General features: G+C 43.4%; 1 protein-coding gene across 1 annotated transcript in view; it reads left to right on the forward strand.

Annotated features, from left to right (window-relative positions):
• The first annotated feature begins 996 nt into the window (after nucleotides 1-996).
• Nucleotides 997-25,546, forward strand: part of LOC117521565 (guanine nucleotide-binding protein G(olf) subunit alpha-like) — a 126,815-nt gene continuing 102,265 nt past the window's right edge. Inside the window, exons 1-4 of the mRNA XM_034182920.1 lie at nucleotides 997-1,036; nucleotides 1,201-1,341; nucleotides 25,129-25,201; nucleotides 25,274-25,328. Coding sequence (XP_034038811.1) covers nucleotides 1,206-1,341; nucleotides 25,129-25,201; nucleotides 25,274-25,328 — 264 coding nt within the window. The 5' untranslated portion in view covers nucleotides 997-1,036; nucleotides 1,201-1,205. The remainder of the gene's footprint in view (nucleotides 1,037-1,200; nucleotides 1,342-25,128; nucleotides 25,202-25,273; nucleotides 25,329-25,546) is intronic.

Genomic DNA, 25,546 nt, shown 5'->3' on the forward strand with positions numbered 1-25,546 from the left:
GCCAGGGTTTGACATGGCCGAGCAGTTCATGCAGCCCCTCGACCGCAGTCCGAGTGGTCCAGCCTGCATATGACATACCAGACAAATGTGGTCAGATGGCAGTACGACCTCATGTTGACATCTTGACCGCTGTTCCATTGGGATTACAGCATGAGCGCGACGCAAATATGGAGTGCATGTGCTGTGGATGAACGGTTGTGCCAACTGCTGTACGAGACGTTCAAGTACGACTCAGATTTTTCACGAGTGCCATTCAAATCCTCATTCGTGCACCATTTGGCCACATTCGTGTTATGTGTGAAGGGGCCTTTATACATGTTCACCAAGGGTGTGTGTGTGTGTGTGTGTGTGTGTGTGTGTATGTGTGTGTGTGTGTGTGTGTATGTGAGAGACAGTAAAGTCTTAATTTTAATCAACATTAACTGGTTTTCTGTGGTCAAACTCTGTCTTCCACCCTGGACTTCCTCAAGTTGGATTCTGCACAAAGGCTCCTCAGATCTTAGATTTAGATTTTTTTTTTTTCTGTCATGACTGCACCTATGAGGTGACCCAGCTCTGACCCAGATGACCCATGTCCCTGACCATGTCTGGTTCTCTGGATGTGAGTCTTGATGATGATTCTGCAGAGTGAATGAAAGCATTTTGTTTGTGAACTTAGGTGCTGCTTGTTGGGCAGAAAACAGGCACAAGATGAAAAAAGCAAATCCCCAAAAGAAAACAGTCACTTATGAGACATCGTTAACGAGGTGCAAAGAGACAGGAGGAGGAGAGTGGATGGAGGAGGAGGGGAGAGAAGAGACTAAAGCTTTCAGGTTTCAGGTTGTCTGTGAACTGAACAGAAATCTTCACCTGAACCACAACATAGACGGTGGACTGAAGACCGCCAAACCCTCACTGGACCTTCACCTGCTGCTGCTCCTTCAGTCTGTGGACTTTAGTCGGAGAATGAACAGACAACATTCGACAACCTAACTGACCTGCTGCGATACAAGTGCATCAGGTCTCAACTCGTAACCAGCTGCTGTTCCTGGTCCAGGTCAGTCTTAACTATCAAGCTGGTCCCGGTTTCCACCTTTCTTAAGTCCTTACTGTTACTGGTTCCAGTGCAGCCAGTGATTCTGATTTGACTTTGTGTTTTTAAGATGTCTGTTGGTTACTTGGTGAACTCATTGTCTTATTAACTGGCGTCACTGGTTCCAGGTGAAATGGGCTGTCTGGGTGGAAAGACAGACGAAGAAATACTGGATGAGAAAGCAAAGCGAGAAGCCAACAAGAAGATTGAGAAACAACTGCAGAGAGAGAGACAGACGTACAAAGCAACCCACAGATTGCTGCTACTGGGTGAGTGTGTGTGTGAGTGTGTGTGTGTGTGTGTTTGGCAGGGAGTTTGAAGTGAACACAGTTAAAAGATCCACATGCTTCAGGTTTCATTACTTGTCCCTGCTGAATATTTTCTACTGAAGTCTGTTTCTAAGTCTGAGGTTGGTGTATGTGTGTGTGTGTGTGTGTGTGTGTGTGTGTGTGTGTGTGTGTGTGTGTGTGTGTGTGTGTGTGTGTGTGTGTGTGTGTGTGTGTGTGTGTGTGTGTATATAAAACCCTAACCCTAGGAAAAATGTACTTTGCCTGTAAATACATATTTGTATTTACATATGAATATATTCTTCTTTTTGTACATAGAGATTTTCATTGCACTGTCCTATAGGATGTTACACCTATTTACAGTATTTTTTTTTGTTGTTTTTTTACTTTATCTGTTTGCACTGACAAAGGAGATGCTCTCTCCAATCTTTTTGTACATTTTGTATGATGACAGTAATCTATTCAATTCTAAACTCTATCACATTCATACAATTATTAATATTAACCCCTTAATGCCCAAATTTATATAGCTGTATATAAAAAAAATGTTTTGTGTGTGTTTTTGCCTTTAAGTAGATGGTAAATAATGTTGAGATTATTAATTTCACTTTTGCACAAAAACTAGATGGTAATATTGGGTATTCTGGTAATGACTTTATGTTATAATGTTATAATAATAATGATGGTATGTTGCAAATTTGTGACAACAGACATACAGGTCAGTTTGGTAAGTTGCATATTTGAGTCAGAGATTGTAGCATATATGCGACGATGGGCGTTAAGGGGTTAAAGTAAGTGATGTCAGCAGCCTAAACTCACTTGTTTGAGATGAACCTGGCTTGTGTGCTGCCATCTCTGCTCTCGCTTTGGACTACAGCGCGTACCAGCACTGTTTTGTTTTTTTGTAAGTTTTCTAACAATTTAAACCATGTTATGGTCGAACAGACCTGTAATTAAATTATACATCTTTGTCACACTTTCTGTTCTATTTGTAAAGGTCAAATCAATGAGAGTTTTGCTAACTTTAGTCATGTTGGTTCTTTGTGGGAAATTATGTTTTGAACAAATTGTTTATTTTTTGTTTATTTTTTTGCTGCCAGTTTATTTCATCATCTCCAAGAAATACTTTCATAACTACAGTTTAATTGTTTAAGTAATTCAACCAAATCTTGTTAAATTGAAGCACCATGTGATGGAGGATTATATATAGAGTCACAAAATTAGGAGTTTTACAGGTGAGCTGTTGGGAATCAGGCAGCAGTTTCACATGGTACATTTCTGTTGGTTCCTTCCATCCAGTAGAAACATGCTGCCCCTAAATTGTTTCAGCTGAAACCAGCTGCACACTCTGATGAAGACAGCCTTTGGTCAGTTGACCTCTTTGATGCTGTAGACTGCGCTCATCTAGGTGAAGAGTAAAATCACTGATAGGCTGTTGCATCTCAGTAATAAGTGGTTCCATTTGGAACATGGAACCACCTCCCATGGGATAAAAAAGCTTTTAAACCTACCATCCCTGTTCTCAAGACCAGGCACCTCGGTGGCTCTGTCCCTTCTTTCTTATTCTTTGTGTGTGTGTTTTAATATAAAGATAAAAATAAACTTTATTGATGTCACAGAGGAGAAATTCACACGTTACGTCAGCTCTTAAAAAACACAAGGTGGGTGCAAGTAGAGGAAAATGTGCATCAAACAGCGTATGCAAGATAAGCAATAATAATACTACTTGTAACAGTACAAGACATAAGAAATGAGGTAGAAATAGAATATGTATGTGTATATGTACACACACATGCATGTATATATACACGAGGTCTATTAGAAAAGTATCCGACCTTATTATTTTTTTCAAAAACCATATGGATTTGAATCACGTGTGATTGCGTCAGACAAGCTTGAACCCTCGTGCACATGCGTGAGTTTTTCCACGCCTGTCGGTTGCGTCATTCGCCTGTGAGCAGGCTTTGATTGAGGAGTGGTCCAGCCCCCTCGGCGGATTTTCATTGCCAGGAAATGGCGGAATGACTTGGGCTTTTTTTCCATCAGAATTTTTTCAGAGACTGGCAGCTGGAAACCATTAGAAAAATTTATCTGGCTTTCAGTGAAAATGTTACAGGCTTCACAGAGAATAAGGAGTGTTACTGTCGCTTTAAGGACAGCCCCCAGCGGCTGTGGGGCACGCCGCGCTCCGAAGCCGCCATCGACAGGCTGAACGACCATTTCATTTCTAAACGGATGGCTGTCTGGATCCGTGACCATCGTGTGCCATTTCTCTGTGTTATGTGTGGGACGCAGTCGGAGCACCGACCCAGCGTTTGACAGGACCCAGCATAAAATAAGCAGAGCACGGTTCAAAAGATAACAGAATTTAATAATCATAGTGAGCTTAGTGATAAACAACCAAAAATGTCCGTGGTCTGGTGAGGTGAAAACACGGCGCACTCTCAGCAGCGCAAACGGTCCGGAGCCACAGCAGTTCGGACCCAGGGACCCCGCCGACACCCCCCAGGTGGCCGCGACAAACCGAGTCTGTGAAGAAAGAAAACATGAGGTGAGTCCAACTCCACACAGAGAGACACAACTCAAAGGTGCACACAATCAGCAAACACTTCCTGGCTTAAATATATATCAGCTTCTCACCCTGCAGGCACGGAACAACTCAGTTCAAATCTCCACTGCAGCAGAAGCTGATTAGACAATTAGCATAACGTGACAGCTCAATAACACAAGGTGTGAGGGACACCGAATCCACTGTCATTACTTCATAAAAGTCACCAAAACCAAATTACCTCAGGAAGTGTGCTGAAGAGCGTGAGACCTCACCCAATCCTCCTTCACAGACTGTGGCGTCAAACCTGGAGCGGTCTCTGCGTCCGTGATGGTGAGATTGTTCTCCTGACGTCAAACTCACACGTCTGCTCACAAGGTCGAGTCTCTGGCAATCACACACTGTGCATTCAAGGTTTAAATGCAGCAATCTCTGATTAAGACAAAATACACCACAGCTGTGAGTCCTGATGACCTGCACGTGAAAACAAGCCTCAGGTGTTCAGGGTGAGGTCCTAATGCTCAGCCACTCAGTCCTGAATGCATACCACCTGGTGGGAGAAACAGAAAACAAAAACCAAGCCAGCCAAACACCCCAGCACATAACACTCTGGTTATCACAAGAGCTGGACATCAACCATTTTCCGGCAGATTTCACTTTTAACAAGAGATTTTGTCATGGAAAGCCGCGCAGAGGCTTCGCGTGTCATGATGGATTCGCTACTGGAGCGAGACAAAACCACCTCCGTTTTGGTCTCACAGGACGGCTTTGAGATGGCGTTCAGACAGCTGTCGGTGGTTTTTCCATCGAGTGATTATCCGAGAAATTGTGGATGTGCCTGGACATGCCAGAACATGTCCCGTGAGGCTTCATCACGGCATTGCTGTGCGCCATGCGGCACCACCATGACGCACAAAGCCTCCGCTCTTTCCATGACAAAAACTCCTGTAACAGTGGAATGTGCCGTTCATTTCCAAACTGGACGCTGTGTTTTATCCGGGACATCGTCTGACTAGCACAGGAATTGTGAAAAGACGTGGACATCAGCAGTTTTTTTTGGCACATTGAGACAGACGTGCGGAGGAATTCCGCGGAGGGTGCCGCATGGTGCACAGCAACGCTGTGATGAAGCCTCACGGGACATGTTCTGGCATGTCCAGGCACATCCACAATTTCTCGGATAATCACTCGATGCAAAAACCACCGACAGCTGTCTGAATGCCATCTCAAAGCCGTCCTGTGAGACCAAAACGGAGGTGTTCCTTTGTCTTGCTCCAGTAGCGAATCGGTCGTGACGCACGAAGCCTCCGCTCAGCTTTCCATGACAAAATGGTTGATGTCCAGCTCTTGTGATAAATGGCACACGATGGTCACGGATCCAGACAGCCATCCGTTTAGAAATGAAATAGTCACTCAGCCTGTCGATGGCGGCTTCGGAGCGCGGCGCACCACCAGTCGCTCTGGGCCGTCCTTAAAGTGACAGTAACACTCCTTATTCTCTGTGAAGCCCGTAACATTTTCACTGAAAGCCAGATAAATTTTTCTAATGGTTTCGAGCTGCCAGTCTCTAACAGTTTCTGAAAAATTCTGATGGAAAAAAAGCCGAAATCATTCCACCATTTCCTGACAATGAAACAACGATGAGGGGGCTGGACCACTCCTCACTCAAAGCCTGCTCACAGGCGAATGACGCAACCGACAGGCGTGGAAAAAGTTACGTATGCGCATGAAGGTTCAAGCTTGTCTGACGCAATCACACGTGATTCAAATCCATATGGTTTTTGAAAAAAATAATAAGGTCGGATACTTTTCTAATAGACCTTGTATATATATATATATATATATATATATATATATATATATATATATATATATATATATATATATATATAAACATGATTGGGATTAAAAGGGAGATAAGAGCATCTTCTTTACAATATGTGAAGTGGAGTTTAAATGTGACAAGGCGACATTAGTGCAGGGATTTGTAAAGAAGTTATTATTGCACATGATTTGTGGACATATTAATAATATTGCACATGATTTGTGGATATATTAATAATATTGCACGTGATATGTGGACATATTAATAATATTGCACATGATTTGTGGATATATTAATAATATTGCACATGATTTGTGGATATATTAATAATATTGCACGTGATATGTGGACATATTAATAATATTGCACGTGATTTGTGGACATATTAATAATATTGCACATGATATGTGGACATATTAATAATATTGCACGTGATTTGTGGATATATTAATAATATTGCACATGATTTGTGGATATATTAATAATATTGCACATGATATGTGGACATAATAATATTGCACATGATTTGTGGATATATTAATAATATTGCACATGATTTGTGGACATATTAATAATATTGCACGTGATATGTGGAAATATTAATATTGCACATGATTTGTGGACATATTAATAATATTGCACGTGATTTGTGGACATATTAATAATATTGCACATGATATGTGGACATATTAATAATATTGCACGTGATATGTGGACATATTCTCCTTGAATTGCTGGCTGTCTGAGTGGTGTCTAAAAAATGAGGTGGGCTTCATAGATAATTGGCAAAGCTTCTGGGGAAAACCTGGTCTTGTTAGGAGAGACGGCATCCATCCCACTTTGGATGGAGCAGCTCTCATTTCTAGAAATCTGGCCAATTTTCTTAAATCCTCCAAACCGTGACTATCCAGGGTTGGGACCAGGAAGCAGAGTTGTAGTCTTACACACCTCTCTGCAGCTTCTCTCCCCCTGCCATCCCCTCATTACCCCATCCCCGTAGAGACGGTGCCTGCTCCCAGACCACCAATAACCAGCAAAAATGTATTTAAGCATAAAAATTCAAAGAGAAAAAATAATATAGCACCTTCAACTGCACCACAGACTAAAACAGTTAAATGTGGTCTATTAAACATTAGATCTCTCTCTTCTAAGTCCCTGTTAGTAAATGATATAATAATTGATCAACATATTGATTTATTCTGCCTTACAGAAACCTGGTTACAGCAGGATGAATATGTTAGTTTAAATGAGTCAACACCCCCGAGTCACACTAACTGCCAGAACGCTCGTAGCACGGGCCGAGGCGGAGGATTAGCAGCAATCTTCCATTCCATCTTATTAATTAATCAAAAACCCAGACAGAGCTTTAATTCATTTGAAAGCTTGACTCTTAGTCTTTTCCATCCAAATTGGAAGTCCCAAAAACCAGTTTTATTTGTTATTATCTATCGTCCACCTGGTTGTTAGTGTGAGTTTCTCTGTGAATTTTCAGACCTTTTGTCTGACTTAGTGCTTAGCTCAGATAAGATAATTATAGTGGGCGATTTTAACATCCACACAGATGCTGAGAATGACAGCCTCAACACTGCATTTAATCTATTATTAGACTCAATTGGCTTTGCTCAAAATGTAAATGAGTCCACCCACCACTTTAATCATATCTTAGATCTTGTTCTGACTTATGGTATGGAAATAGAAGACTTAACAGTATTCCCTGAAAACTCCCTTCTGTCTGATCATTTCTTAATAACATTTACATTTACCCTGATGGACTACCCAGCAGTGGGGAATAAGTTTCATTACACTAGAAGTCTTTCAGAAAGCGCTGTAACTAGATTTAAGGATATGATTCCTTCTTTATGTTCTCTAATGCCATATACCAACACAGTGCAGAGTAGCTACCTAAACTCTGTAAGTGAGATAGAGTATCTTGTCAATAGTTTTACATCCTCATTGAAGACAACTTTGGATGCTGTAGCTCCTCTGAAAAAGAGAGCTTTAAATCAGAAGTGCCTGACTCCGTGGTATAACTCACAAACTCGCAGCTTAAAGCAGATAACCCGTAAGTTGGAGAGGAAATGGTGTCTCAGTAATTTAGAAGATCTTCACTTAGCCTGGAAAAAGAGTCTGTTGCTCTATAAAAAAGCCCTCCGTAAAGCTAGGACATCTTACTACTCATCACTAATTGAAGAAAATAAGAACAACCCCAGGTTTCTTTTCAGCACTGTAGCCCGGCTGACAAAGAGTCAGGGCTCTATTGAGCTGAGTATTCCTTTAACTTTAACTAGTAATGACTTCATGACTTTCTTTGCTAATAAAATTTTAACTATTAGAGAAAAAATTACTCATAACCATCCCAAAGACGTATCATTATCTTTGGCTGCTTTCAGTGATGCCGGTATTTGGTTAGACTCTTTCTCTCAGATTGTTCTGTCTGAGTTATTTTCATTAGTTACTTCATCCAAACCATCAACATGTCTATTAGACCCCATTCCTACCAGGCTGCTCAAGGAAGCCCTACCATTATTTAATGCTTCGATCTTAAATATGATCAATCTATCTGTATTAGTTGGCTATGTACCACAGGCATTTAAGGTGGCAGTAATTAAACCATTACTTAAAAAGCCATCACTTGACCCAGCTATCTTAGCTAATTATAGGCCAATCTCCAACCTTCCTTTTCTCTCAAAAATTCTTGAAAGGGTAGTTGTAAAACAGCTAACTGATCATCTGCAGAGGAATGGTCTATTTGAAGAGTTTCAGTCAGGTTTTAGAATTCATCATAGTACAGAAACAGCATTAGTGAAGGTTACAAATGATCTTCTTATGGCCTCAGACAGTGGACTCATCTCTGTGCTTGTTCTGTTAGACCTCAGTGCTGCTTTTGATACTGTTGACCATGAAATTTTATTACAGAGATTAGAGCATGCCATAGGTATTAAAGGCACTGCGCTGCGGTGGTTTGAATCATATTTATCTAATAGATTACAATTTGTTCATGTAAATGGGGAATCTTCTTCACAGACTAAGGTTAATTATGGAGTTCCACAAGGTTCTGTGCTAGGACCAATTTTATTCACTTTATACATGCTTCCCTTAGGCAGTATTATTAGACGGCATTGCTTAAATTTTCATTGTTACGCAGATGATACCCAGCTTTATCTATCCATGAAGCCAGAGGACACACACCAATTAGTTAAACTGCAGGATTGTCTTACAGACATAAAGACATGGATGACCTCTAATTTCCTGCTTTTAAGTTCAGATAAAACTGAAGTTATTGTACTTGGCCCCACAAATCTTAGAAACATGGTGTCTAACCAGATCCATACTCTGGATGGCATTACCCTGACCTCTAGTAATACTGTGAGAAATCTTGGAGTCATTTTTGATCAGGATATGTCATTCAAAGCGCATATTAAACAAATATGTAGGACTGCTTTTTTGCATTTATGCAATATCTCTAAAATTAGAAAGGTCTTGTCTCAGAGTGATGCTGAAAAACTAATTCATGCATTTATTTCCTCTAGGCTGGACTATTGTAATTCATTATTATCAGGTTTCTAAAAGTTCCCTGAAAAGAGCAAAAAGAGAAAGAAACACTCAGTGCATCATGGGAACCCCCCAGCAGTCTAAGTCTATAGCAGCATAACTAAGGGATGGTTCAGGGTCACTTGATCCAGCCCTAACTATAAGCTTTAGCAAAAAGGAAAGTTTTAAGCCTAATCTTAAAAGTAGAGAGGGTGTCTGTCTCCCTGATCTGAATTGGGAGCTGGTTCCACAGGAGAAGAGCCTGAAAGCTGAAGGCTCTGCCTCCCATTCTACTCTTACAAACCCTAGGAACTACAAGTAAGCCTGCAGTCTGAGAGCGAAGCGCTCTATTGGGGTGATATGGTACTACGAGGTCCCTAAGATAAGATGGGACCTGATTATTCAAAACCTTATAAGTAAGAAGAAGAATTTTAAATTCTATTCTAGAATTAACAGGAAGCCAATGAAGAGAGGCCAATATGGGTGAGATATGCTCTCTCCTTCTAGTCCCCGTCAGTACTCTAGCTGCAGCATTTTGAATTAACTGAAGGCTTTTTAGGGAACTTTTAGGACAACCTGATAATAATGAATTACAATAGTCCAGCCTAGAGGAAATAAATGCATGAATTAGTTTTTCAGCATCACTCTGAGACAAGACCTTTCTAATTTTAGAGATACTGCAAAAAAGCAGTCCTACATATTTGCTTAATATGCGCATTGAAGGACATATCCTGATCAAAAATGACTCCAAGATTTCTCACAGTATTACTAGAGGTCAGGGTAATGCCATCCAGAGTAAGGATCTGGTTAGACACCATGTTTCTAAGATTTGTGGGGCCAAGTACAATAACTTCAGTTTTATCTGAATTTTAAAGCAGGAAATTAGAGGTCATCCATGTCTTTGTCTGTAAGACATTCCTGCAGTTTAACTAATTGGTGTGTGTCCTCTGGCTTCATGGATAGATAAAGCTGGGTATCATCTGCGTAACAATGAAAATCTAAGCAATACTTTCTAATAATACTGCCTAAGGGAAGCATGTATAAAGTGAATAAAATCGGTCCTAGCACAGAACCTTGTGGAACTCCATAATTAACCTTAGTCTGTGAAGAACATTCCCCATTTACATGAACAAATTGTAATCTATTAGATAAATATGATTCAAACCACCGCAGCGCAGTGCCTTTAATACCTACGGCATGCTTAAATAGATTTTTGCTGGTTGTTGGTAGTCTGGGAGCAGGCACCGTCTCTACGGGGATGGGGTAATGAGGGGATGGCAGGGGCAGAGAAGCTGCAGAGAGGTGTGTAAGACTACAATTCTGCTTCCTGGTCCCAACCCTGGATAGTCACGGTTTGGAGGATTTAAGAAAATTGGCCAGATTTCTAGAAATGAGAGCTGCTCCATCCAAAGTGGGATGGATGCCGTCTCTCCTAACAAGACCAGGTTTTCCCCAGAAGCTTTGCCAATTATCTATGAAGCCCACCTCATTTTTTGGACACCACTCAGACAGCCAGCAATTCAAGGAGAACATGCGACTAAACATGTCACTCCCGGTCCGATTGGGGAGGGGCCCAGAGAAAACTACAGAGTCCGACATTGTTTTTGCAAAGTTACACACCGATTCAATGTTAATTTTAGTGACCTCTGATTGGCATAACCGGTTGTCATTACTGCCAACGTGAATTACAATCTTACCAAATTTACGCTTAGCCTTAGCCAGCAGTTTCAAATTTCCTTCGATGTCGCCTGCTCTGGCCCCCGGAAGACAATTGACTATGGTTGCTGTTGTTGCTAACTTCACATTTCTCAAAACAGAGTCGCCAATAACCAGAGTTTGATCCTCGGCGGGTGTGTCGCCGAGTGGGGAAAAACGGTTCGAAATGTGAACGGGTTGGTGGTGTACACGGGGCTTCTGTTTAGGGCTACGCTTCCTCCTCACAGTCACCCAGTCGGCCTGCTTTCCCGGCTGCTCGGGATCTGCCAGGGGGTAACTAACGGCGGCTAAGCTACCTTGGTCCGCACCGACTACAGGGGCCTGGCTAGCTGTAGAATTTTCCACGGTGCGGAGCCGAGTCTCCAATTCGCCCAGCCTGGCCTCCAAAGCTACGAATAAGCTGCACTTATTACAAGTACCATTACTGCTAAAGGAGGCCGAGGAATAACTAAACATTTCACACCCAGAGCAGAAAAATGCCGGAGAGACAGGAGAAGCCGCCATGCTAAACCGGCTAAGAGCTAGTAGCTGCGCTAAGCTAGCGGATTTCTAAAAACACACAAAGTGAATAATGTGTAAATAATTTAGAGGTGATTCAGCAGAGGGAGTGCTTTAGTTAAGGCACGTGAAGATTACACTGGGAAACAAATGATCTATAAACGCAACACTTTTGGTTTTGCTCCCATTTTGTATGAGATGGACTCAAAGATCTAAAACTTTTTCCACATACACAATATCACCATTTCTCTCAAATATTGTTCACAAACCAGTCTGAATCTGTGATAGTGAGCACTTCTCCTTTGTTGAGATAATCCATCCCACCTCACAGGTGTGCCATATCAAGATGCTGATTAGACACCATGATTAGTGCACAGGTGTGCCTTAGACTGCCCACAATAAAAGGCCACTCTGAAAGGTGCAGTTTTATCACACAGCACAATGCCACAGATGTCGCAAGATTTGAGGGAGCGTGCAATTGGCATGCTGACAGCAGGAATGTCAACCAGAACTGTTGCTCGTGTATTGAATGTTCATTTCTCTACCATAAGCCGTCTCCAAAGGCGTTTCAGAGAATTTGGCAGTACATCCAACCAGCCTCACAACCGCAGACCACGTGTAACTACACCAGCCCAGGACCTCCACATCCAGCATGTTCACCTCCAAGATCATCTGAGACCATCCACTCGGACAGCTACTGGAACAATCGGTTTGCATAACCAAAGGATTTCTGCACAAACTGTCAGAAACTGTCTCAGGGAAGCTCATCTGCATGCTCGTCGTCCTCATCGGGGTCTCGACCTGACTCCAGTTCGTCGTTGTAACCGATTTGAGTGGGCAAATGCTCACATTTGCTGCCGTTTGGCACGTTGGAGAGGTGTTCTCTTCACGGATGATGCGAAGGAGATGTGTTGCACTGCATGAGGCAAATGGTGGTCACACCAGATACTGACTGGTATCCCCCCCCAATAAAACAAAACTGCACCTTTCAGAGTGGCCTTTTATTGTGGGCAGTCTAAGGCACACCTGTGCACTAATCATGGTGTCTAATCAGCATCTTGATATGGCACACCTGTGAGGTGGGATGGATTATCTCAACAAAGGAGAAGTGCTCACTATCACAGATTCAGACTGGTTTGTGAACAATATTTGAGAGAAATGGTAATATTGTATATGTGGAAAAAGTTTTAGATCTTTGAGTTCATCTCATACAAAATGGGAGCAAAACCAAAAGTGTTGCGTTTATATTTTTGTTGAGTATAGTTAACTAGATCAATCTAACTGCGCCGATTAAACAGCTAACAGATACAGCAAAACACCGCTGTGCTCCGGAACAGGAAGTGATACAATACCGCAGTGAGAGCCAACCACCAGTAGAGGCAAGCAAGAGACCCTCCTCTCAGCCTCCTCCTCCAGAGAGTCCAGAGGACAGCCCAGGACAGAGCTGGACTTCCTGACCAGCTTGTTCAGTCTTTCTCTCCCACTCTGTGCTGCCCGGGGCCCAACAGACGACAGCATAGAGGAGAGCAGAGGCTACAACAGAGACGTAGAAGGTCTTAAGCAGAGGCCTGCTCACTCCAAAGGATCTCAGTCTCCTCAGGAGGTGGAGGCGACTCTGGCCTTTCTTGTACAGGGCATCGGTGTTGTGAGTCCAGTCCAGTTTGCTGTTGAGGTGAACACCCAGGTATTTGAGACTGTCCACAGTCTTTATGTCCTTCCCCTGGATGTTCATCAGTGGGTGAGGTGGTGGTTTCCTCCTGAAGTTGATCACCATCTTTGCCTCTACTGGTGGTTGGCTCTCACTGCGGTATTGTATCACTTCCTGTTCCGGAGCACAGCGGTGTTTTTCTGTATCTGTTAGCTGTTTAATCTGCGCAGTTAGATTGATCTAGTTATCTAGATTACGATTTGTTTCCCAGTGTAATCTTTACGTGCCTTAACTAAAGCACTCCTTCTGCTGAATCACCTCTAAATTATTTACACATTATTCACTTTGCGTGTTTTTAGGAATCCGCTAGCTTAGCGTAGCTACTAGCTCTTAGCCGATTTAGCATGGCGGCTTCTCCTGTCTCTCCCGCACTTTTCTGCTCTGGGTGTGAAATGTTTAGTTATTCCTCGGCCTCCTTTAGCAGTAACGGTACTTGTAATAAGTGTAGCTTATTCGTAGCTTTGGAGGCCAGGCTGGGCGAATTGGAGACTCGGCTCCGCACCGTGGAAAATTCTACAGCTAGCCAGGCCCCTGTAGTCGGTGCGGACCAAGGTAGCTTAGCCGCCGTTAGTTCCCCCCTGGCAGATCCCGAGCAGCCGGGAAAGCAGGCCGACTGGGTGACTGTGAGGAGGAAGCGTAGTGCTAAACAGAAGCCCCGTGTACACCGTCAACCCGTTCACATTTCTAACCGTTTTTCCCCACTCGACGACACACCCGCCGAGGATCAAACTCTGGTTATTGGCGACTCTGTTTTGAGAAATGTGAAGTTAGCGACACCAGCAACCATAGTCAATTGTCTTCCGGGGGCCAGAGCAGGCGACATTGAAGGACATTTGAAACTGCTGGCTAAGGCTAAGCGTAAATTTGGTAAGATTGTAATTCACGTCGGCAGTAATGACACCCGGTTACGCCAATCGGAGGTCACTAAAATTAACATTAAATCGGTGTGTAACTTTGCAAAAACAATGTCGGACTCTGTAGTTTTCTCTGGGCCCCTCCCCAATCAGACCGGGAGTGACATGTTTAGCCGCATGTTCTCCTTGAATTGCTGGCTGTCTGAGTGGTGTCCAAAAAATGAGGTGGGCTTCATAGATAATTGGCAAAGCTTCTGGGGAAAACCTGGTCTTGTTAGGAGAGACGGCATCCATCCCACTTTAGATGGAGCAGCTCTCATTTCTAGAAATCTGGCTAATTTTCTTAAATCCTCCAAACTGTGCCTATCCAGGGTTGGGACCAGGAAGCAGAGTTGTAGTCTTACACACCTCTCTGCAGCTTCTCTCCCCCTGCCATCCCCTCATTACCCCATCCCCGTAGAGACGGTGCCTGCTCCCAGACTACCAATAACCAGCAAAAATCTATTTAAGCATAAAAATTCAAAAATAAAAAATAATATAGCACCTTCAACTGCACCACAGACTAAAACAGTTAAATGTGGTCTATTAAACATTAGGTCTCTCTCTTCTAAGTCCCTGTTGGTAAATGATATAATAATTGATCAACATATTGATTTATTCTGCCTAACAGAAACCTGGTTACAGCAGGATGAATATGTTAGTTTAAATGAGTCAACACCCCCGAGTCACACTAACTGTCAGAATGCTCGTAGCACGGGCCGGGGTGGAGGTTTAGCAGCAATCTTCCATTCCAGCTTATTAATTAATCAAAAACCCAGACAGAGCTTTAATTCATTTGAAAGCTTGTCTCTTAGTCTTGTCCATCCAAATTGGAAGTCCCAAAAACCAGTTTTATTTGTTATTATCTATCGTCCACCTGGTCGTTACTGTGAGTTTCTCTGTGAATTTTCAGACCTTTTGTCTGACTTAGTGCTTAGCTCAGATAAGATAATTATAGTGGGCGATTTTAACATCCACACAGATGCTGAGAATGACAGCCTCAACACTGCATTTAATCTATTATTAGACTCTATTGGCTTTGCTCAAAAAGTAAATGAGTCCACCCACAACTTTAATCATATCTTAGATCTTGTTCTGACTTATGGTATGGAAATAGAAGACTTAACAGTATTCCCTGAAAACTCCCTTCTGTCTGATCATTTTTTAATAACATTTACATTTACTCTGATGGACTACCCAGCAGTGGGGAATAAGTTTCATTACACTAGAAGTCTTTCAGAAAGCGCTGTAACTACGTTTAAGGATATGATTCCTTCTTTATGTTCTCTAATGCCATATAACAACACAGTGCAGAGTAGCTACCTAAACTCTGTAAGGGAGATAGAGTATCTCGTCAATAGTTTTACATCCTCATTGAAGACAGCTTTGGATGCTGTAGCTCCTCTAAAAAAGAGAGCTTTAAATCAGAAGTGTCTGACTCCATGGTATAACTCTCAAACTCGTAGCTTAAAGCAGATAACCCGTAAGTTGGAGAGGAAATGGCGTCTCACTAATTTAGAAGATCTTCACTTAGCCTGGAAAAAGAGTCTGTTGCTCTATAAAAAAGCCCTCCGTAAAGCTAGGACATCTTTCTACTCATCACTAATTGAAGAAAATAAGAACAACCCCAGGTTTCTTTTCAGCACTGTAGCCAGGCTGACAAAGAGTCAGAGCTCTATTGAGCTGAGTATTCCATTAACTTTAACTAGTAATGACTTCATGACTTTCTTTGCTAACAAAATTTTAACTATTAGAGAAAAAATTACTCATAACCATCCCAAAGACGTATCGTTATCTTTGGCTGCTTTCAGTGATGCCGGTATTTGGTTAGACTCTTTCTCTCCGATTGTTCTGTCTGAGTTATTTTCATTAGTTACTTCATCCAAACCATCAACATGTTTATTAGACCCCATTCCTACCAGGCTGCTCAAGGAAGCCCTACCATTATTTAATGCTTCGATCTTAAATATGATCAATCTATCTTTGTTAGTTGGCTATGTACCACAGGCTTTTAAGGTGGCAGTAATTAAACCATTACTTAAAAAGCCATCACTTGACCCAGCTATCTTAGCTAATTATAGGCCAATCTCCAACCTTCCTTTTCTCTCAAAAATTCTTGAAAGGGTAGTTGTAAAACAGCTAACTGATCATCTGCAGAGGAATGGTCTATTTGAAGAGTTTCAGTCAGGTTTTAGAATTCATCATAGTACAGAAACAGCATTAGTGAAGGTTACAAATGATCTTCTTATGGCCTCGGACAGTGGACTCATCTCTGTGCTTGTTCTGTTAGACCTCAGTGCTGCTTTTGATACTGTTGACCATAAAATTTTATTACAGAGATTAGAGCATGCCATAGGTATTAAAGGCACTGCGCTGCGGTGGTTTGAATCATATTTGTCTAATAGATTACAATTTGTTCATGTAAATGGGGAATCTTCTTCACAGACTAAAGTTAATTATGGAGTTCCACAAGGTTCTGTGCTAGGACCAATTTTATTCACTTTATATATGCTTCCCTTAGGCAGTATTATTAGACGGTATTGCTTAAATTTTCATTGTTACGCAGATGATACCCAGCTTTATCTATCCATGAAGCCAGACGACACACACCAATTAGCTAAACTGCAGGATTGTCTTACAGACATAAAGACATGGATGACCTCTAATTTCCTGCTTTTAAACTCAGATAAAACTGAAGTTATTGTACTTGGCCCCACAAATCTTAGAAACATGGTGTCTAACCAGATCCTTACTCTGGATGGCATTACCCTGACCTCTAGTAATACTGTGAGAAATCTTGGAGTCATTTTTGATCAGGATATGTCATTCAAAGCGCATATTAAACAAATATGTAGGACTGCTTTTTTGCATTTACGCAATATCTCTAAAATCAGAAAGGTCTTGTCTCAGAGTGATGCTGAAAAACTAATTCATGCATTTATTTCCTCTAGGCTGGACTATTGTAATTCATTATTATCAGGTTGTCCTAAAAGTTCCCTAAAAAGCCTTCAGTTAATTCAAAATGCTGCAGCTAGAGTGCTGACGGGGACTAGAAGGAGAGAGCATATCTCACCCATATTGACCTCTCTTCATTGGCTTCCTGTTAATTCTAGAATAGAATTTAAAATTATTCTTCTTACTTATAAGGTTTTGAATAATCAGGTCCCATCTTATCTTAGGGACCTCGTAGTACCATATCACCCCAATAGAGCGCTTCGCTCTCAGACTGCAGGCTTACTTGTAGTTCCTAGGGTTTGTAAGAGTAGAATGGGAGGCAGAGCCTTCAGCTTTCAGGCTCCTCTCCTGTGGAACCAGCTCCCAATTCAGATCAGGGAGACAGACACCCTCTCTACTTTTAAGATTAGGCTTAAAACTTTCCTTTTTGTTAAAGCTTATAGTTAGGGCTGGATCAGGTGACCCTGAACCATCCCTTAGTTATGCTGCTATAGACGTAGACTGCTGGGGGGTTCCCATGATGCACTGTTTCTTTCTCTTTTTGCTCTGTATGCACCACTCTGCATTTAATCATTAGTGATCGATCTCTGCTCCCCTCCACAGCATGTCTTTTTCCTGGTTCTCTCCCTCAGCCCCAACCAGTCCCAGCAGAAGACTGCCCCTCCCTGAGCCTGGTTCTGCTGGAGGTTTCTTCCTGTTAAAAGGGAGTTTTTCCTTCCCACTGTAGCCAAGTGCTTGCTCACAGGGGGTCGTTTTGACCGTTGGGGTTTTACATCATTATTGTATGGCCTTGCCTTACAATATAAAGCGCCTTGGGGCAACTGTTTGTTGTGATTTGGCGCTATATAAAAAAAAAATTGATTGATTGATTGATCTCCTTCGTCTTACTGGTGTTGAGACAAGTGGTTGTGCTCACACCAGTCCACGAAGTCTCTGATGACCGACCCGTACTCCAGCTCGTTACCCTCAGACACACGACCCACAATGACGGAGTCATCAGAGAACTTCTGGAGGTGGCAGCTGTCCGTGTTGTAGGTGAAGTCCGAGGTGTAGAGGGTAAAGAGGAAAGGCGAGAGGACGGTGCCCTGGGGGGCCCCGGTGCTGCACCTTACCACCTCAGACTGACAGCCGTGCAGCCGCACGTACTGCGGGCAGTCAGTGAGGTAGTCGATGGTCCAGGCGGTGAGGTGTCCATCCACATCTGCATCCTCCAGCTTCCCCTGCAGCAGCGCCGGTCTGATGGTGTTGAAAGCGCTGGAGAAGTCAAAGAACATGACTTTCACAGCGCTCCCGCCGGTCTCTAGGTGGGTGAGCACTCGCTGCAACAGGTAGATGACAGTGTCATCCACCCAGATGTTGGGCCTGTAGGCGAACTGCAGTGGGTCCAGGATGTGGCTCACCATGGTGCGGAGGTGAGACAGGACGAGTCGCTCCATGGTCTTCATGAGGTGGGAGGTCAGGGCAACTGGTCTGTAGTGGGCCGGTTCCTTGGCGTGCGGTGTTTTGGGAACCAGGACCACACAGAAGATCTTCCACAGTGTGGGGAAGACCTGATTAATATCACTTTGAGCAGATGGAATCAGTTAATCAGTGAAATCACCTGGTGGAATCAGTGGCTGCAAAGAAAACCTGCACCCTCTTGGCCCTTTCTGGAACAAGTTGCCCACCCCTGCCCTAGTTGCTCACGGTCTGTAGTGAGCGCCTTGTATAGCAGCAGCCTGACAATGGGGTGAATGTGTGGCATAATTGTAAAGCGCTATGACTGACAGGACTGAGCGGAGGCAAGACACGGATTGAGGCTGGACACAAATGCAGGCTCACCACAGGACGTATGCGTAAAGGATGGTTTTATTCAGGCCTGGGTTCAGTAACAGGAAGGCAGTCCGCGGAGCAAAAGTACCAGGCAGGGACAAGACAGAGGACGTGGTCAAAAACAAGCAGGGTCAGTACATGAGCAAACGGAGTTGTCAGGGCTGAGGCAAAAGGCAGGATCCGGTACACAGAGCAGAGTCAAAAAACACGGCTTGACAAAACAGGACTGAAACAAAGTGCTGGTGAGTGAATGAATCAACAAACGAGCAGGGAGGAAGTGAACTGAAGCAGTTTAAATAAGAACAGGTGTTAATAAGATAATGAGGTGCACGTGGAGGAGTAAGGGCCTGGAAGGGGGCGTGGTCAGGTGACAACTAAGAGGCAAAAGAGATGCAGAAAGGCGGTGACAAAGGGGCAAGTAAATGACAGATGAATGTGGCGTGGCCAACAGTGATGACAAAGTGCAGGTGCAGGACATGAGAGTGCAGTGATCAGAAAGAGACTGTGATAACAATTAAACTGGACATGACAACTTAGAGACCTGAGAGAAAAAGAGACAAAGAGAATGACAGGCAGGTGCAAGTGAGCAGTGACAAGATTACAGACAAGACAACTAGAGATCATACAAAGAAAAACATGAACAGGAATCTAAACTTGATCAGGACTGAAAAGCAAACCAGAAGATGATAAACAGAATCATGGGAAATAACACACTGTGACAAAACCAAGTGGAACAGACAGACAAAACTATAAGAAAAACAGAAACTAAGTGATAACAAAACCTGGCATAACAGTACTACATAACAGAAATGAGAACAACAAAAACAATAGGCAAACAATAACCAAATGATAAACCATGAAAACACAGACTGATAGAACAAAACTAGAACGGAACTGGAACATGGCTGAAGTATAAAAGTAACAGAAGAATGCGCCAAAGCAAAAATAGAACATAAAATAAACACATGATGAATATAGCAATTAATAAAACAAGGCTGGGGCAAAAGGAACAGAACCAAATAGAGAAAAATAAGGAAAAATAAGGGCTGAAGCCTGGAACTGGGCAGGGCATAACTGTACCCCTCCCCCAAGCGGGTGCCCCAGGGCACCCACCCAAAAATGACCCGACACTGGGTGGGCGGCCGGGGGCCCAGGACGGTGGGCAGACCGAGGCGGGAGAGCAAAAACTGGTTAATCAAACTCTGTGGGTAATCGGGATTAATCGATGTAATCAGGGACCAGAGAGAGGACTTTACCAGATGTTGGGTGGAATTAATTTCCAGAAACCCACAACCAAACCCTGGAGAGATCCCTAGGAACACAATTATTTTATCGAGTATCAAAGTCAGGACCTTCAATAATTGTGTGTCATGGTCATTCATGGCCCACCCCAGGAGTGGGCATGGGGCTTTGAACAGATTATTCAATGAGGCACATAAAGAAAGCACAAAATAAACCCGTAAAAAACTCATGTCACTAAACATCCCTCGGTTTGTGTCCTCGGGCGTCGTCTTCTGAGCCGACAGTAAAGTTGGAGCAGGACGAGGAGGCTCAGGAGAGGAAGGTTCCGACAGCATGCGTACGATCGACGCACCGTCAGGCGTCGAGACTGGCTGCGGCGCGGCGTGCTCTGAGGTTAACCCACCGAGTGCCGCAAAAGCAACGTGCGCTGAGGCTGGTCCGGCGGCTGGTGCCACAGAAGCAGTGTGCTCAGAGATTGGTCTGGTTGCAGGTGCCGCAGGCACAGAGACGGGTTCAGCCGCAGGCGTGGAGTCTGGTTCAGCCGCTGGCGCGGTACGCGCGGAGTCTGGTTCAGCCGCTGGTGCTGCAGGTGCCGCTAGCGTGGAGACTGGTTCAGCCGCTGGCGCGGTGCGAGCGGTCTTTCGTGGCACAGGTGCACGAGGCTTACGAAGGGCTGGTACAGGTGGTAGGCTTGGAACATCCGCTGTCATTTCACGGAGATGCTGAGAAGTCGGGCATGAGGAAGTCCAAGTGGTGAGCGTGGTTGGGGCTTCCTGGTGCCAACGCGCTGATGGCGTCAAAACGGTGGAGACCGGCTCCGCTTCGGCCCGTGGCGGGTGTGTGGAATACACATGAGTCTTACGCGGCGCAGGCTTAGGTGGTGCCTGTGAAGGGGCCAGAATGGGTGCTGAGCGTGGCTGTGATCCCAGTTTCACCGGCTGAGATGGTGAGGCCGGTTTTTGCACTGATGCGCACCAGGCTGCATCCGAAATTGTTATGTACTGAGGTGCTGTTGAACAGGCAGCGGTGATGTCCGATTCAAACAAAAACTCAATTGGATCTTCGATGAATGGAGGAACCTTGCCCTGCTTAAAATGAGATTTTATGTTCTTCAGTTCAGGAAAAGAGTGGACCACGTCTGGCTCGGCTTGTAAAAGCTGATCAAGGGCCGACAGTACGCAACGTCGGTTCTGTGGAATCAGATTGTCCTGATATTCAAAAAATAGGTCCTGTATCTTAAATAACACATTAACCGTGTCCTGGACTGCAAACTGCTCTGTCTCTGATGAATCATCATTGTCATCTTCATCACAGTTGCTCCACTCAGTGTCATCATCAGAGGGCAGGTGTTGAGAATACAGGTGGGCCTCTGGATGTTTTATCCAGTTGGGAAGTCTTTGGCCAGAAAAAATTGCATCCAGGTCCTGCAGATCAGGGAAGAGCTCATAAAGCCAAACATTAGCTTCCAAAAGTTCCCATGCCTGCTCTAGAAAATCAAATTTGTCCTTTGGAGAGTAGCAGTCGCGGAAACACACAAAGAAAAATTGAATGTCATCAAAAATCCTTTTGATGGCGTCGGGGTCCTGGTTCCTGTCGACCGGCTTCGAGCCCGCTGCGTCCATGTCTGGCTCGTTTGTTCTGACAGGACTGAGCGGAGGCGAGACACAGATTGAGGCTGGACACAAATGCAGGCTCACCACAGGACGTATGTGTAAAGGATGGTTTTATTCAGGCCTGGGTTCGGTAACAGGAAGGCAGTCTGCGGAGCAAAAGTACCGGGCAGGGAGGACGTGGTCAAAAACAAGCAGGGTCAGTACACGAGCAAACAGAGTTGTCAGGGCTGAGGCAAAAGGCAGGATCCGGTACACAGAGTAGAGTCAAAAAACACGGCTTGGCAAAACAGGACGAGACAAAGTGCTGGTAAGTGAATGAACTCAACAAACGAGCAGAGAGGAAGTGAACTGAAGCAGTTTAAATAAGAACAGGTGTTAATGAGATAATGAGGTGCACATGGAGGAGGAAGGGCCTGGAAGGGGGTGTGGCCAGGTGACAACTAAGAGGCAAAAGAGATGCAGAAAGGTGGTGACAAAGGGGCAAGTAAATGACAGATGAATGGGGCGTGGCCAACAGTGATGACAAAGTGCAGGTGCAGGACATGAGAGTGCAGTGATCAGAAAGAGACTGTGATAACAATGAAACTGGACATGATGAATATAGCAATTAATAAAACAAGGCTGGGGCAAAAGGAACAGAACCAAATAAAGAGGAAAAATAAGGACTGAAGCCTGGAACTGGATGGGGCATGACAATGACCGTCTGATGCAGATGGAAAAGCGTGATATAAATGCAGTCCATTTAGCATTTACCTTTTAAAATGTTAAAAATGAAGAATAATGTGGAGCTTAACAAACCACAGCAGCCCTCAGTGGCCATCTTGTTACATGGGCGAAGTCCTGTGATGGAGGACCAGGGGCTCACATCCTGTTCCTCACTGGTCCTAAAGCTGCACATCCTCTCCCACTGAGGGGCACTCTGTGGCTGCAGGCTCCCTGTGTAATTGTAAGGCTGGGCCTGCAGTTTTGGAACTATGTGGCACTGATGCAACTCCTCATAATCACATTATTGCACCTCTGGATATGTTTGTCACACGCTACACATACTTTTACACATACAGTTGTATGCAAACGTTTGAGCACCTCTGATGATTTCCATGATTTTCCTTTATAAATCATTGGTTGTTTGTATCAGCAGTTTCAGTTAAATACATCATATAGCAGACAAACACAGTGATATTTGAGAAGTGAAATGGAGTTTCTTGGATTTACAGAAAGTCTGCAATAATTCTTTAAACAAAATTAGGCAGGTGCATAAATTTGGGCACCCCAACAGAAAAAATACATCAATATTTAGTAGATCCTCCTTTTACAGAAATGACCATTCTTCTTTACAAAACATCTCAGGTTTGTTGGTTTCTGAGCATGGACAGCCCGCTTAAAATCACACCACAGATTTTCAATAATATTCAGGTCTGGGGACTGAGATGGCCATTCCAGAACGTTGTACTTGTTCCTCTGCATTGTCTTGTTGTCTTGGGGAAACATTTATAAATGACCACCTTAAATACCCTTTCTCATGATTGGATTCACCTGTGTAAGAAGGTCAAGGGTCAGTGAGCTTACCAAACCAATTTTGTGTTCCAATAATTAGTGCTAAATGTATTCAAATCAATAAAATGACAAGGGTGCCCAAATTTATCCATCCGCCTGATTTTGTTTAAAGAATTATTGCAGACTTTCTGTAAATACTATAAACTTCATTTCACTTCTCAAATATCAGTGTGTTTGTCTGCTATATGATATATTTAACTGAAATTTCTGATCCAGACAACCAATGATTTATAAAGGAAAATCATAAAAATGATCAGGGGGGCACAAACCTTTGCATATAGCTGTACAATCATGTTTCTTACATTTGCTCAGTTATAGAATTTTTTATATATTTTTTGCTAGTGTCACTGTCATCTCTTGAGCACAGTTCGATGGATTGATTCGTTTTCTTTCACCATTTGCATTGTTTTTGTTTTTGTCACTCATTGACGTAAAACCGTCAGAATTAGCACATTACTTTAAAAGATATGTGATATTTTCACTTTGTAAAAATGACAGAGTTGCTGTTAATGTCTATCAACTGTCCAGAATTAGTTGTTTTTAAATGAAACCATGAGTGAAAAATGCTTTGTGTGTCATGTTGAAAGTAAATGACTGTTTTCTTCTTCTTCTTTGCAATAGCAGCTGGCAGCTGCTCTGCCCCCTTCTGTTGGGGGAGGACTGAGCTTCTCACATTATTGTAAAACACACTACAGCAACTAACACGTAAGATTTTAGGTTTTACAAATGTTTTTGACCATTAAGCTTTACTCACTACGCCAGCCAAAAAAAAGTTCATTCATCACTCCTCTTCAACCGCTTATCCGGGATCGGTCACAGGGGCAACAGCTCCAGCAGGGGACCCCAAATTTCCCTTTCCTGGGCCACATTAACCACCTCTGACTGGGGGATCCCGAGGCGTTCCCAGGCCAATGTGGAGATATAATCTCTCCACCTAGTCCTGGGTCTTCCCCAGGGTCTCCTCCCAGGTGGATGTGCCTGGAACACCTCCCTAGGGCACGTCCACCTTACCAGATGCACGCCCAGAGACAGGTCCACCTTACCAGATGCACGCCCAGAGGCAGGTCCACCTTATCAAATGCCCGAACCACCTCAGCTGGCTCCTTCCAACGTAAAGGAGCAGTGACTCTACTCCGATCCCCCCCACGGATGAACGAAATTCTCACCCTATCTCTAAGGAAGACACCAGCCACCCTCCTGAGGAAGCCCATTTTGGCCGCTTGTACTGCGATCTAGTTCTTTTGGTCAGTTGGCTAAAAAATGTTAGCAGACTGAAAGTTAGCAGAAATAAATTTAGTGGAAGCTAATTGGTCCACTGATGGTTTTCAAAGTTAGCTGAAAAGCTAATCCGCTAACAAAAAAGTTAGCTTTGCTAATTAGTGGATTAGCGGAACTGTGTCCACCACTGCACATCAGTGCTCGTACTATAGCTCAACAAAATGGTCAGTTCTCCAGGGTGCTTATAATTTTGACACTGGTAGTTTTGTGAAACATTTTTTCTCTGTTCAAAGTAAAATAATGAAAGCATCCAAAAAACAAAACAAAAACAAAAACCAGGATGTTTAGAAATTCCTGTTCTGTTAAAAAAAAGCCTTTGGGAGAATTTTGAAGAAAACATTAAATTTCCTAGGGGGCTAATAATTTTGTCCTCATCTGTATGTACAGTTATTTGAATGGATGATCTTGGAATCTGCAGTTGTTTCAGTCATTAGTGATGTTTGCTGTACAGTTATTCCACCCTGACAAAAGACCAGAATTACCCAGATGAGTGGATGTAAACGGCTGTACATGTCTGAATTGTTGAATGAACGAAAATAAAACAATTAAGGTGCTGGACTTCTGAAAAGATGTGATGTCATTTTTTGCTTGAACAGGTGCAGGAGAATCTGGCAAAAGCACCATTGTGAAGCAGATGAGGATTCTGCATGTCGACGGGTTCAACGCTGAGTGAGTGTTTCAGTCGTGCAAAAGCAGCCCCATCACATCACTTAATCATTATTTTTATTATCATTATTTCAGAGAAAAGCAGCAGAAGGTTCAAGACATCAGGAAAAACGTCAAGGATGCGATTGTGGTAGGTCACATGACTGTGTTCTGATTGGCTGTGATGATTCTCTCCAGAAGGTCTTTGTGTTGAAGACAACAGTGAACCCTATTTATGTTTTTCTCTATAGTAACACAGATTATGGAAAAAAAACTCTTGCTGGCTATGGATGGTGTGTGTGAGTGTGTGTGTGTGTGTGTGTGTGTGTGAGTGTGTGTGTGTGTGTGTGTGTGTGTGTGTGTTGTGTG

Source organism: Thalassophryne amazonica, chromosome 1 (assembly GCF_902500255.1).
Source record: "Thalassophryne amazonica chromosome 1, fThaAma1.1, whole genome shotgun sequence".
Lineage (NCBI taxonomy): Eukaryota > Metazoa > Chordata > Actinopteri > Batrachoidiformes > Batrachoididae > Thalassophryne > Thalassophryne amazonica.